This window comes from Sipha flava, unplaced genomic scaffold (assembly GCF_003268045.1).
Source record: "Sipha flava isolate LNK unplaced genomic scaffold, YSA_version1 117_pilon_pilon, whole genome shotgun sequence".
NCBI classification, from domain to species: Eukaryota; Metazoa; Arthropoda; class Insecta; order Hemiptera; family Aphididae; genus Sipha; species Sipha flava.
The window spans coordinates 1,795,965-1,812,330 of record NW_020271741.1 but is presented as its reverse complement, the minus strand read 5'-3'; the positions used below and the strand labels follow the sequence as shown (position 1 = coordinate 1,812,330).

Here is a 16,366-nt window from a genome sequence, read left to right as displayed (position 1 = left end):
CATGGTACCATACAACGATAATGAATAAAAGTACAATATCATAATCCTTTATAGCTTATCTAGTAACATAAATTGATAAGATAAACATAAAAAAAAAAGTTTTAACTATTAACGGCATTGTCAGTCTAAATATTACACTAAAATAATCGATACACTTTTTCATTTTGTACTGCACTATTCCAATTTCGTGCTACACTAATAATGTCGTACTGCACACTATTTTAGGCCGTGATATTTACATATAATATAACAATAGGTACTCTTAATTAGATACATAAAAATAAATATAGTTCTTATTGTTTTGAATATAATAATGAATTATGAATTATATTTTTAAAAACAACATACAAAATTTAGATACATTTACAAACGCATAATTTATTCAAATCGCACTACAAAATTCAGTGGAACAATACAAATAATAATTATTTTACAATGCATTGGAAATCCTACTTATAAATGTAACATAATGACTATTATAGCACAATTGGATTTGTTATTTTATAGTTTCTAAACTAAATGTAAATTACTAGATTATGTTTGTTTTTCTTTACTTTTTTTATATATAAGTCGTAAAATTTGTTTGAAAATTAAGTAGTACAATGATACAAAGATAGTTGCGATCGATATAAAAATTACCAACAGTACATCGATTAAATAATATTGGTACCATGGCATTCCAACAGCAGCTGAACGAAGGTGTGGTGCCCCTTTGTGTCTGATAACATACTCAGTCCAGTACACGGCAGTCTCCAGAGGAGACATAGGTCGATCGCGAAATACTTCTGATAACTCTTTGGCTTTTTGTTTATATCTAAATTATACAAATTAATATGAAACATAATCAACAATCTTCTGACACACATCTTAAATTAAGCTAAATGTAGTGTATGCATTCATGTAGCTGTACATATAGCACTTCATGTAGCTATGTTATGCAGACAATTTCATAAAACACTTACGTAGGGTCTGTAAGCATTGAATTTATTTTTGTAAAAATTTCATCTTCATTTAAATCAGTATAATACATAATCTCCGCAGCTCCTTTATCTCTAACAGCTTTGACGTTTGTCATTTGATCACCAAAAATTGGTATTGATAAAATTGGAACGCCTTCATACACAGCTTCAGTAGTTCCCAATAAACCACCATGAGAGATAAATAATTTAACATTAGGATGAGCTGTAAACAAACACAATAAATGTTATATTTTTTGATATTAAAAACAATGAACATTTTTAAAAATGAAACCTTTGGCATACATTTTATTTATTGTACCAATACAAACAATTCAATTTTAAGATTTCATTAGTTATAGTAATTTTATATCAAACGTAATTATTAAAAATCTCAAGAAGAAAACTTTATACTTACTTAATCAAAATATTTTTGAATACAAATTACATATATACAAGGATTGTAGATTTTGATATTATTAAATTATATTAAAGGCTGTATGTAAATTGCGGGAAGAAAAAATTTTACCTTATACAATCTGCAACAATATTTTATATACCTATAGGTATAATATATATCGTATACGATATTATATACTATATAGTATGTAATATGCAAAGGTGGAACTAGAAATTTTTAGCCTGGAGAAAATGTTAAAATTACGCCCTATCATATACTAATACTCTTTTCGAGAATTTTTTTCTAATAATTAATATACAATCATACTTATTGAGTTTTAATTTCATATCAGTATTTAACAAAGTTAAAAATATCAAATTAGTTATTAATAATTACAAAAATTACACCTTCTCAAATGTTACACTCGGGGATGAATCCCCGTTTTCCACCCCCTAGTTCCATCCCTGGTAGTATGTACCTATGTATACCTATCTATGTATATCAGTTAATTAATTATATGATGTTACGTCTTCCGTGTTCCCATGTTTTATTACCACTTATTATTGATTCATAATTAAATTTGGATTTAAAATTATTTGCAATTCTGGCTAAACATTATTGTAAATTCCATCACGTTGAATTAAATATTAAACTTTTAACTACTTTACTTGACATATTATACTAGTAGGCAGTGGCGCACAGAAAATTTTTGACAAGGGCGTCGAAAATATATATTTCGAAGTACCCACTCACCCCCACCAGTAAAATCTGAGTTTAGGCATAGTATAACTCTTATTTTTAAGTATTTTTGGTTTTTTCTTACTAACAGAGATATTAAAAAAAAAAAATTTTAAATAAACCTAATATTAATTATTTTTCAATTTTCTGGGTATTAATTTATAAATTTGTATAGCATAATTTTTGTGATTGAGCCTTATTACTTATTCTCATGTGACGCTTCAGTTCTAGGGTAAACATAATTAGTATATTGATTTGGATAGCTGAAAAATTGGTTAGTATTAAATTAAACAAATATTCATACAAGTTCACACAGAACTAGCCATCCACAAATTCTCTGAGGGTTGTCAGTCGAAACCCCTGACCCTCCCTGTGTGCGCCACTGTTGGTAGGTAGGTACTAACTAGTATTATCAACAGTTTACTTCTTTTAGGAACCGATTTTAATATGTTACGTTAAAACTTACAAATACATTTGGATCCACCTTGCCATTATATACGCGAGATGTAATATAATTAAATAATATACGTACATAGGCATAAATAGGTACATATTACATACTACATAGTATATAATTTTGTAGGTATATAAAATAAGTTATCACATCTTTTATAATGTATCTTATCGATTTTGTCGCAGATTGTATAATGTTAAACTTTTTCTTGCCGCAATTTTCATATAGACTTTTAGAAAAAGATTAATTTTGCCACACTTTACCATCACCCATTTCAATATAACATAAATTAACTTTTATTGCCAAAATATTTTTATAAATATAAGTTAATAGATTGAATTTAATATTTTTTATGTATTTATGAAATCCAGGCACTATTTAAATTAATATAATACTCGTAATATAAAATTGATATAGGGCAAGTACTTACCTAATATATCTCGCTGAGGCATCCATTTCCGTATCATAACATTCGAGGGTTTGTCGTGTAGTTCTCCTTCCCATTTCCATAGAACTCGTTGCGGAATTTTCTCAAAGACTTTTAAAAACATTTTTCTTTTTTCAACTGGAAAAGTTTCACCTCGTAATAAACTGCCCATACAGAAATAAACTACTCCGTGTTCTGCTTCGTCAATAAATGTTTGAATATCCTAAACGATTACACATGATTTTAATTTATTTCATATATAGGTGATAATATATTATATGACCATATTATATGCTATAATATAATAGTTGTTTCGTTGTCATATTGAAATCCTGTGTAAGAGTATTGATGGAATAACGAGTAAGCATTTACTTTTACCATGTTGTGAGGTAACGACTTACCATTCCGATAAGCCCGTATTTAGGGGGGCATGGGTAGGTACATGCCCGGGGGCGTAAAGTCTCAGGGGCGGCAAAATATTTTAGCAAAATTAATTTAAAAAATGATATCTCTAATGAAAAAATAAAATAAAACAATAAAAAAAAAATTGTATTTTTATTATAATATAATTTATTAATTCAAAAAAAGGAAATTGTATGTTTTACTATGTTATAATCTGTTTAATTTGTTAATTAGAAAAAGTACTAAACGATTTTCATTTATAAGTTATATTTTAATATTAAAGAATCTCGATTATGGACGAAATAATAAGTGTTGTATTATTATTGTTTATTTGTGAGGGGGGGCATAAGTTATATGCCTAGGAGCGCCAAATTTTTAAATACGGGTCTGCACCTCGAAGAGAATAAGTCGTGTCAAGAAGCAGAACTCTAGTCTAACTAGTGTAACAACACCGTAAACTTATAACGTTTCGCGACGATTTACTAACAAGGAAATCGACTAATCCATAAAATATAAGTATATAAATTTACATAAAAAATATACCTAATACCATTAATTATAAAATATATTTATTACCAAGTTTATTCAATAATCAAAGTTAATACTAGTAATGTTTTAGACTTTATTTAATACAATAATTAAGGTACCAAAGATACATTATCGTGTTCACACTATCAGACTAGTGAATACTGGCTTTGCGGCATCATCCCAATATCAAGTTAACGTGAAATAAAAACTATTGTTATACCCAAAAAAAAGTTAATCTCTACATGTTTTTATTTTATCATCCCGCTCATTTCCTTAATATTAGCTCTTAGTTTATGATTAAAATCTTATAAGTGTAACCATCGGAGACGAGTTAAAGGAGTTAAGGGGGCAATGGTCTCTAGGCACCGTTGTTTTGTTAAAGTATGGGGGCGCCTTTATCTGCACTTAATATGCTACTTGTGCCCAGTGTACCCGAAGAAAATTTTTTGCCCCGGGGCGCTAAAATTGTTGACATGACTATGGTAAACATCATGATATAAAAAATACAATTTCAATGTTTTAGTAATTTAAACAATATAATTATATTTTTTCTACACGAATTTTCTTATGTGGGATTAGAAATTTTCAAAATTATAATTTGGTCATCACTTTCCTACACAGAACATTTTATCTCTTACTTTTGACGGTTATATTTTATTAGATTGGAAAATCATAAATAGGGTGTTACCGCGTCTTGAAGTTTTGACGGTCTAACGTGTAAACCTCCTACTTCGACCACGTTGTGAGGTAACGGCCTACTCCCCCAGAGCGAATAATGCGTGTGAACAAACAGAAAACTAGTTTTGAACACCAACTGGTGCAACGGCATCAAAGACTTGTAATGTTTCGTAGCAATTTCCTGCGAAGGAATCGTCGAATCTATGAAGTATTTGTAAAACGCTACGGACCGCAATAACGTGTTCTCCCATCGTTCCAAGAAGCTCATGTCCGTTCCGTGCTGTGTCATCAGGACCGGTATGTACGCAGGATTGCTGGACGTCCCCATGCGATCTGCGGACCACACGAACAACGGGGATGTGGTCCACGCAACGAACGGAGCTTTGAACCGTCCAACCAACGCTAGGTAAAGGTCTGTGTTGCACGTTTCCGTCACAATTAGATCGTAAGTGTCTTCCGGCTGAGCGTATAGCTCACGCAGCGAATCGGACTGCGCATACGCTTGACCGTTACTTACCAGACAAAACATGTGCTTGTAACTGTTGAAAATCGACGGCGAGTTCATGTTGTCCATGGTAATGTAGTTTGGGTTCAGTACTGACGTAGTTGTGTTGCTGATTTTAATTATCTTGTACGGTTCAGAGGCAATTTCAGGAAAATGCGAGTAGACGGTCACGTTATGACCACGGCGGTGTAGTTCAGACATATACGAGTCAAACACTATTTGATGACTTTGAGCTTCGATGGGAAAAACTCCTAAAATGTTCTTGCACAGAGCATTGCGGAAGAACAAAATCATCAACGATATCTTCCGAACGGACGGTGAATTATTCATTTTCGTCGATCGAATCTTAACGCGCACTTTTGTGCTACTTTACCACACAATGTATAGTTGAATGATCCAACCGTTTTCCGAACGTGTACACAACACATGTAATGTATTATTTGTTTAGCTATTTTTTAGATTTAAGTGTTTTGTATAATTGACAAGATTATAATAGTAATTTTCTTATAATGGTATTTTTTTCTTTATAGTCTATAATTGTTCGTGTTATCCGTAAAAATAGCATTAATTACAATAGTTATACAGACATTAGAACAACTGACATTTGTTGGATGGAATTTTCAAAACAAAGTTTAATAATAAATAGAACAATTTATATACTATTTCAATAAAAAAACACGAACAATAACGTAATTTAATATTTTCTTATAAAATATTAGTAACTTACCGTGGGTAAAGGTTTAATTGGCTGTATGTGAATTCCACCAACTTCTACAATAGCTGGTACATAGGCTCTAGACCCAAACATTGTAAAATGTGTATTGACCATTAATAAACTAGCATTTTTAACTAATTGATCTAATGACACATCTATTTTAAGTTTCTTTTTAATGATTTCTTCGTCTCGTTTCCGGCATAAAAAATTATAACCTATTACTTGCTCAGCGTTGGAAATAGTGTTTTTAATTCTATCGTAGAAGTTCATCTTTGGAGATAGACCGGTCAATGTTACAGGTGAAGTAGCCAATGCGTATGATTGTCCAAATACTTGTTGATTCCATGGCAATAAACTACAACTACTCAACAATATATAAGGTATATTGAATTTTGACGCGAAAACCAAAGACAATTCGCTATTAAAGTGCTCTGCTATGAGTAAATCATACTTAGATGGGCCATTAAGTAATATATTTACATCGTCCACCGTAAACAATGCATCATATTTTATTCCTTTTTTATAAAAATCCCACATAATCTTCATTGATTCATGAAAAGCATTTATTGATTGAACGTGAGTCACATTAATTGTGTTTTGTACAATGGGTATAGATTCTTTTGTTGAAATGTTAGTGATATTTGGATTTTGTATCGGATAACTACTAATATAAGTAATATTGTGACCTTTAGAGGCGAGTTCTTGAAATAATGGTATAAATACAAAATTATGACTAAAAGCACGATTATAGAATACGACTAAGATGTTGGCTGTGTTAACAGGATAAATCACAGCAGTACAAATAATAATAGTAGTTATTAATAAATCCATCATTATAGGTAACAATTAATAGTTTGCTTAATTTATCACAATTATTAAGAATAGTAAATGCGAATATATAAGTGATATATTTTTAAAGACAATTTAAAATATTCTAGATTAGTGGTCCCCAACTTTTTTAGGTTACGCATTCCCAAAACAAAAAAAAAAAAAAAAAAAAAAATTAATAAAAATAAATATATGACAATATAAAATATAAATATTTGCCTTGCGTCTCACATAATTGCCTTACAGTTTGGGAACCGCTGTTCTAGATGACAAAAAAAATCGAAACATATTATTACAGTTACAATTTTAAGTTATAAAACACAAACAGCAATAAGTTAAATGTTTAACTGTTATAAATTTTAATATCATAAGTATTAAACATATTCAATCTTTAAGAAAAATAAAACTATCCAACGTAACTCTGCAACTATTACAACTGTTGACTGCATAGATAAAATAATTTATTATCATTGTTGAATAATAGGTGTGGTTAATAATAAGAATATAAGATAACTGATTTACTATTAGTACCTTCAATTTACAAATTAATTAATCTCTTCCTTTGTATTCCACACATAAATGTTTAAGTTTATATTTTATAAAGTGGTGTTATTATATTTTTTATTGTAATTTCTCCGCCATACCAACACCAATATTAATAAGACAATAAGGTCAATAACAAGTTCCCCGTGTGTATTTTAGTAGGTTTTTATACATAATAGTTATCAGCTTATGAATTTAACTTACTTGGTGGTGGATGATGTAGGTAGGAAGTGAATATATTGTATTTATAATATGTATTTTAATTTCAATTATATTTTTATAACTATTGATTTTATAATTCGAGTATGTTATTATACAATAAATGATATAACATATAATTGTGTGCAATTATTACATGTGCACACACATGATTAAATAAAAAATAAGCAGCCCAAGTTTTTTTATAATATTATAAATTACAATATTTAATTATTTATACTATAGTAAATTTGATATTTTATTTTTTATTTATTATTACTTAATTATAATTTCGTAATAAGAGAAATACATAATTTATTTTTAATTTTATTCAAAAATAAAGCAAACGATTGTTTTTTGAGTTGATTGTGTTCTATTTATAAAAACAATTATAAAAATAATCAGTAAACTAATATAATTTACATTTTAATATCATGTTATAATTTTTGTACTGTAGTCTATAATATTTTTATAGTTTCAAATTTTTATTTTACCTAAGACCTGCAGGATTAGGATATGTTAGTTGGATGCCTGTAAGAAAATCTGATAACTTGTAATTTGATATAGATAATACTTACTATATATAATAGTATAAATACTTAATAAGATATACTTCATAAATACATACATTAAAGTGCTCAGAGTTCATAGTTCAGACGTACTATACTTTACTTGTTCATTAATTTATAGAACTGTAAACGTAACAGTTTTTATCATGTTCAAATAATTTTACCAATGAAGTATTACAAATTTATTTTTAAGTTGAAATAAATTTCAATTCTCAAGCCAAAAAATAGGCTTATGTTCTAGTAAATAATCCCCTAAGGCGTTTCAAAATATCTCATAATTAAATCGACAAAAAATCCGTATTACTATATAAATTCCTTATACTGTTATCTGATTCATTCTGCCTATTTGCTCATTACATACGAACTGTAAATATTATCTAAAATAAAAAAAAATTAAAGTAATTTCATTCAATTTTTTTCAAGTTACTTAAATATAATAGTATTTATTTACTATAAATTAAAGCATTCGCTTAAATTATATTATAGATCCAATTTTTGCGGATGCATGTGTAAATGTAAATTCATTGCCAATTTTGTACTTCTAAAAAAGATTCTGATCGAGTCATTAATAGTTGACCCTTAAAATGAGACATTATACTTAATACACTAATACTGCAATTAAACTAAAGACATCAATGTCTGTTTTCAGTTTTGATACATTGACTATAGTAATAGTACACAGTATGTGGTACTAAGCAGTGGCGAATAGAGAAAATATTTTCGAGGGGACGGGGGCTACCATGGACAGAGTTAAATTGCCACTGTTATCTAAGGATTACTAACAAGACACAGTAGGTACTTATCTACATTTCATTTACAGAATGTCCCAAAACTATTTGACAAAGGTAATAAAAATTGTCTCAACTGATCACATTATTTACGTATTTCTTATAGTAAATATGAACCTATATTTATGAACAAAGGATATGTGATGTAATACTTCACTATTTAATATACGAGTATGTCTACTGGACTATTTCTATAATAAAATATATTACGAATAAAATGTACTCGTATTATACAATTATAATTTATTTATTCATGTATAATTAATTCTTAATAATAAACATTGAACCATAAAATGAGAACCTTAAAACATTTTAATGTGAACTATTGAAGTACAATTGAATAAAATAAATGCAACTAGGTTAAAATCATTTTTCTTTTTATAAAATTATTTCCAAATAAGCATAAAGCACCATTAAAATATAACAAACGTTTAAAATAATTTTTAAGTTTTTTGAAACATTTCGGGGGAGGGGGGCTGTAGCCCACTAGGCACCTCCTCCCCCTATATACCTGGGGATATATAACTGGTATTAAGACAATTCAGCAAAAGCTGTATGAATATCAACTAAAAATTCATCATATTTAACCGATATCTAGACAGGTCAGGCAAAAACGGAGAAATGCCAAAATAAATCATAATCAAGATTTTTTTAACAATTTTATTAAAATATATTCTTTATTATACTAAAATCCTCAGTTAAACGTACTCCATATTTTTTATAAGGTCATATAAATATTATATATATAATAGTTAAAAAATGTGGGTTTTTTAATATCTCAAAAAATATAAGTATTAAAAAATGTTTCAATTAAAAGTAATTTATCAAATAATTTACAAAAAAAAATTTTCTCATATTTTTTTATTCTAACAAATAATTAGTAACATATATTTGTTTAAAAATAATTAGTAATTTTCTTTCTTTTTCCGTATCAAATTTATTCTTATTTATTTTTATAATCAATTAAATATAATTAAAATTAAAAGGCAAAAAATGTTATTATATTAAAATGATTATGTTAAAATTATATTTATCTGAATTATCCACAAAACTCACAAGTTTGAAAGAATCAAATAGTCAATTACTTAATAGTTTAAACATATTTAGTATAAATACTAAATAAATAAATAAATACTAAACAAATACTAATTAAATAAAAATATTTAGCATAAATATTTCTATAAATATTCTCGGTCCTAATGGAAAAATAGTTAAAGATAAATTAAAATATGTCTTAGAAAAAAATGAAGGATATAAGACTATTAAAACTTACTCTGAGATTATGACAGGAAATCAAAATGTTTATTTAGACACATCACCCAATTTTTTAAACTATTTTAAATATGCATTGATAATAATTGTCGACGTTGAACGTACGTTCTCATTATATAAACATATTTTAAGTAACAGACGATACAATTTTCAAGAACACACTTTAGAAATGGATATAATTATAAATTTTAATTCAGAAAAATGATATATTTTGTAAATATTATATTGATGTTCATAATATTATTTAAGTAAGTAATTAATGATTATATATTTGATATAATTTTACTATGTTATTTTAATGTATTTCATTGCAATTTTAACATATTTATACTGCAATTTCGATACATTTTTATTGCAATTTTGGCATCTTTTTTATATATTTTTAATGCAATTATATCTAATCTTTAATTATAACTAATTAAATACAACGAAACATTGTATATTATAGGTTATTTAGTGTTTAAAAAATATATCTCCATCATTTAAATTACAAACCGTTTTTTTCTTATTTAATAATTATTAACAAAATTAAGTACTATTATTGATTTTGGGAACAAAAAAATTTAATCAATTTATTACACTTATTAATAAGTAACTCATTTTTATTATAAACAATTTTATATACATATAAGAAAAAGCGTCTACGTAAAGAAAACGGTTGACAAAAAACGGCTTTAACACTGAAATAATAAACAATGAAAAATAATTTTGTGTTCATGCTGATATTGCAGTATTTGAATATTATGAATATTATATATATTTTTTTTTTTTTGTGTAGTTATCCACCCCGATACACCACACACAGATAAGATAAATTTATTTAATTTATCTTTGATGGTCGATGAAACCGAAAGCCGGAGTGTCGAAGAGTTCCGAGAGGCTTAGTATATTTTGCCTCTTATTTTCGATTTGATTATAATATTAAGTATAAAAAGAAGGGAAATCGAAAATTGTATAATGAAATGACATATCTGTGTCTAAATACCTTTCTTTAAAAAAAAAAAATTAAAGAAATCGGCCGGATAAAACGGATAGACGGACTTTAGTTTTCATACATTTTTTTTAATATATAAGATAATAACCAACTATTATAGCAATTATGTTTCCGTATAATGATATTATTATGAAGTTACTACCAACACCATATTCCCACCGATATATTGAACGATGGTCGGCCTGTAATTGCATTAAATAATTTAAATATGATATATTCAAATACAAAGGTATGTTCTCGTTCTTTTAAAGAATCTTAGTATGATTCTCACAAGTGAGATTTTATATACATTTTGAAAATATCTGCTTCATTCCTCATTCAGTTCACGAGCCGCCACAGAATCAGTTAAACCGTTTTGGAGGAGTAATCAAATACTAAGTATAACTACTACTATAATAAATTGAAGGAGATCACAAATACTGTGACACGAGACTTTTATATACATAGATATTATAAATATATCTTAAAATGTCTTCAATGACTACGTAGATTAATAATTTGTTGCACTAATGGAGTAATATTTTCATCAGAATTCAAATAAAAAAAATTTATAAAGTATAGAAAAAATTTTTTTTTTTAATTATATTTATCTACACTATTTTAATGCAACGATTAGTTAATAATTACTATTTTGATAAATAATAATTAGATTGATTTAAACAACAAATATCTATTATTATTTGCATATAAAATTCATCTAGTGAATTCTATAATAATAAATGAACGACTAGTACAGATAAATTCAAATGCGCTAATGTTTTTATTATATTACTTCAAAGTTACAAGCTTATGAAGTACTTACTACCTATCATAATATAAATTAAATTAAATTAAAAAATTGAGAACTGTAAACTATTTCTAGAAGATTGTAATATGCCATGTATTGCTATATTTAGAATTATCATGTATTAAAAAGCTATAAAAAGCCATAGATTTATATTTTTACCAAACATTTGTATGCTTTAATTTAAAATAACATTTTCTTCAGTGTTATAGATAAAATAAGTAAAATATTAATAGTTAACCATTGATTTTCAGGCACATCAACTTACCGAAAAGAATCATTATAAAAAATTATACTTAACGTTGCACAACCCATATTATGCATTAAATACGATATACGATATACGAACCTAATACATAATACTACAAAACGATTGCCTCAATATTTATTTATATACATCGTACAATCATTGAAACACTAAATCAGCTATTAAACAAATAAAAAATTACTACTCGAACATCGAAGAATTATGAATAACAATTAGATTAACAGTATTTTTGTACTTAAAGTTAAATGGTGATAAAACATCGAATTTGTAGTTGGTGATTGCAATGATTACATTGTACATGTTCAAGCATTATATTACACGTCAATGAATAATAATGCCTACTTGACGTATACAAAAAAAAAAAAATGCTAAGTTGCTTCAACCATTTATATAGCTGTCTTATCCATATTTTCTCGTAGCTATAAAGACAATTTCAACGTTATGTTATAAATACTAAAGCAATATTGTTAACTCGATTTTGTTGATTTTGTTACAACGACTATACATATTTTATTAATACAACATAACAATCATCAGTTACGATCACATACTTATTGTAATTCTACCATAGTTATTTTGTTGTACTGTCCACAAACATTATTGAAATAATAACAAAAATGATTATGATTACAAATAATTAGTATTATTCAATATATATATATATATATATATATATATATATATGTGTTTTTGTTATAAAAATAACATATTAAGAAATATTTAGCTATAACATGAATGTATTTTAGTTACGCCAAATAATCTATTAGTTGCAGTTACATATACTTATAGTAACTACCATAATTATGTGGTTGTATGTTACTTTATTATGTATTAATCAACTAGATTTTTTCAATATACCTAATGGTTATAAATTAATGATTAATACATAGTATATTATTTATGTTTTGATGTTTAGTATTAGAAAAATAGAGTAGATAGATAGATAAGTAGATACTAGGTACAAAATAATAATTCATAATTTTAATTTATTGTTTTTGAAATTTACATTATATAACATTTAATATTAAAAACAATAAAATAAAACATTTTTATAAACTACATGAAATGTATAAACGACTATTTTAACTTTAAATTTAGTTCATTATAAATTTATCACGAATTTTAAAAAAGAGAAATTGTAGTGTATAAAATTTTTAACTTTTCGATATTTTTTAATATCCTGCTACTGAATCCTATTTTTGAAACCAGTTCACGTAGGTACCATTGACTCAGTTAAATTTTTGAAGACTTGTTCTTCGACTCCTAGTTCTAAAATGTAATAAAATTATCATGTTTAGTCCGGATACCAATATAAATATAATAGGTTAAAATGGAGTTTCGTTTTATTTTAATGAACACAACTTACGAACAATACAAACCGCAGACCTTTTCGTTAATTCACTAACGCTATTTATTTTTTTGGTTATTTTTCAAACAGTATCTACGTTATTACGTGTTATAAAATAATAACTTTGTGAATTATCGTTTGGTTATAGTATAATACCTTGTATTTGTGGTCTAGATATGTGATTTACTCGAGCAGCAAAATTTTAAGTTCATACACAAAGGATAATCTCATTTGCAACAGTATCAAGGTTTGCACAAAAACTAGGGTAGACTATAATTCCCCTTGAGACGAAGCAATATCCCCTCGAAAAGTTAGGGTTAGTTAGAGTTGGTGAGTGGAGCCGGCAGGTGTAACAAGCAAAGTCCTAAAATTTTTAAAATTAAAGTTCCGATTTTTCGAAAAAAAAAATGCAAACAATTTTCGTTACGATAAAGCTGGGTTCACACTTCACCGTGCCGTGTCGTGTCTTCTAAAATAATTATCTCTGATTGGCTGAACCATGTTCTTACATCAAGCTATACCCTATGATAAATCACAAATTATCTCACTAACCGTATGTTACCGTGAAGTTGATTTCAGTCAACTTTTGAATGTTTAGCTATCGATTTTAATAATAATAATTTAATATTCTATGATAACATTAAACATAATAATTAGGGCTCAGAAGATGATGGAATTGCATGATTTTATTGGGCTTATCAATTTATTGCTAAGTAACCTTGAAATTATTTTTATGACAAACCTAAAGGGAATATTTTGAAAGAAAATTTTAAATTTCAAGCTATTTATTTTATTTTATTTTATCTTATATATTTATAACTAGAAATTATGTTTAACTTAGTATAATATACTAACAACATTTGTACTGTTGTTATGTACGAGTATATTTAATAAAATATCTTTATTTATGAACATTTTTGCGTTAAGAAAATATTAAGTGCATATTTTTAAAGCATATTTGTACTTTACTAAGCGCATAAGTGCATGCATATTTAGTACTTTTTAAGTACATTAAGTTCCGAGTCCTAATAATAATATAATACATACTGTCTACTACAGTGGCGAACACTCATTCTTACCGATATGTGGTGACGGTGCTTGAGTTTGCGAGGCCCTGGGCAGAATAAATGTTGGGTCTTATAATTTATATTAATAAAATATTTTAAGTTCAGTTAAATCAGAACTGCGGGGTCTTAATTATAATTTAAGGCACGGGGCCCTAGGCAATTGCCCCTATTGCCCACCCCCTCGCGCCATCCCTGCCGACATGGGTCGAACATATTATATTAATACCGACCACCCACCCATTACCCATAAACATTATCAAAGAAATTCCAATGAAGGTAATTTTGGAGCTTAATATAGTGGAACTTAGGCATGAGCCTAGATCCAATCGAGTTTCACATATTCAAAATTGAAATAAAATCTAGAAAATTGCAAATATTTTAATCGCTCAATTTTTTTCGAGGGGTCGACCAACCCCCTTGACACATGAGGTGTGCGCCACTGGTCTACTACATAATTTAATAATTATCAGTTATTATTTATTGAAACTTATGATAATATTTCATATCTAATAAAAAAACCGCGAAAATATGTAACCAAAATTTGATAGTATCACTGTAAGATATATATTGGTATCACATATTTTAAAAGCACGCAGTCTGGTAAAATACACGTCATGGTGTAATGTGAATCCGGTTTGATTAATCAAAATCAGATACCTTCTGCTTTGGCTTAATAATCACTGATTTTATTTCGATAAAATAAGATAAGATAAAGTTTTTAGAGCAATAGAACATTTATCGAGGGGTAGTGAACCGAAAATTGTAGTGGTAGGTATTTATGTTAATTAGTGAATCAACGGAAAATATCTCAAACCACATACATGTTTACAAATCATAAATATTAAAACTTACTTTGAAATTCTTCAATAAGCAAATCTGGAACGTTCAACTCATTTAAAAAATTTAAAATAAAATGATCAGACACTTCACATTAAATTGATCAAACGCAACACAATACAATATTGGTACATAATACACTACGCAAAAAAAATTATCAAACGGCGTTTCCGATTTCAATAAGTATAGCGTAAAATTAAAACATTGAACATTGATAAACGAAATCATATGATTAATGCGGTAACAAGTTCTTTCGCGTTTCTTTTTCGCAAAGTGAATGTTGGCAAATTATGTGCACATGAACACAAATGACACTGCTAGTGATAAGATAGGTGCGGGCGTGTGGTCGGTATTCCTGGTAATATATCAAGTACGAAATTATTCTTGTATACTATTTTAATAACAACACATCCAAGGGATGTCACTGGGATCGTAATTCTTTTGATTAGAAATCGTTTCTTTATTTGAAAACTAACGCGCGATCACGGTGCTCATGTTTTCTATTTAACTACACCAACGATTAGATTAAGTAACAAAAAATGCCTCAAACCTTTAATATCGTAACCCATATAATAAAAATCGATATTGTCGAAGCTTTAAACATCTTTTATAAAATCGAATCAACCATTGAAATGTTTAGCTCATTCCGTTTATTCGGAAAATTTTATGTTTTCACATTTAATAACAGCAAAATTGTCGCTTTGAAGTTAATAACATAGCTATGAACGTATAAATTGTATACTAACTGCGGGTAACGGTTTCGACGGTTTCATGTGCATTCCACCGACTTCCAACACGGAAGGTACGGTAGCGGACGCACCGTTTATGGACCAATGCGTGTTGACCAACACCAGGCTGACGTTGGACGCGAACTCGTCCACGGACAAGTCGACGCCAAGATGTTTCTTCACCACCCGTTTGCTCCATGACCGGTGCACCAACTGGAAAACAGCGTCGGACACGTGCGCCATCAACGTGTTGGCCAACCGCTGGGCCAAGTCCATGCGTGGCGACAATCCGCTGAACACAAACGGCCTGTGCGCGGTCAGCTGCGGTTGGCCGACCAG

The 16,366-nt window shown here is 28.0% G+C and overlaps 2 protein-coding genes across 4 annotated transcripts; both read right to left on the bottom strand.

The window, feature by feature from the left end:
- Positions 1-352: 352 nt before the first annotated feature.
- On the bottom strand, positions 353-16,360 carry LOC112693546 (UDP-glucuronosyltransferase 2B2-like). 3 transcript variants are annotated; one of them, XM_025568669.1, is made up of 5 exons: positions 6,863-6,894; positions 5,816-6,164; positions 2,979-3,198; positions 963-1,182; positions 353-814 (listed from the first exon to the last, which is right to left on the bottom strand). In XM_025568669.1, exons 2-5 carry the CDS (start codon positions 6,071-6,073, stop codon positions 535-537), a joined length of 978 nt encoding a protein of 325 aa, XP_025424454.1. In that variant the 5' UTR covers positions 6,074-6,164; positions 6,863-6,894; the 3' UTR covers positions 353-534. The 3 variants fall into 3 exon arrangements, with proteins under 3 accessions (XP_025424454.1, XP_025424462.1, XP_025424446.1); XM_025568677.1 differs by lacking the exons at positions 5,816-6,164; positions 6,863-6,894 and adding an exon at positions 16,046-16,360; XM_025568661.1 differs by lacking the exon at positions 6,863-6,894 and having other exon boundaries at positions 5,816-6,794.
- Positions 3,949-5,791, bottom strand: LOC112693565 (2-hydroxyacylsphingosine 1-beta-galactosyltransferase-like). Its single transcript, XM_025568689.1, has one exon. The coding sequence runs from the start codon at positions 5,416-5,418 to the stop codon at positions 4,576-4,578; it is 843 nt and encodes a 280-aa protein (XP_025424474.1). The 5' UTR covers positions 5,419-5,791; the 3' UTR covers positions 3,949-4,575.
- Positions 16,361-16,366: the final 6 nt, after the last annotated feature.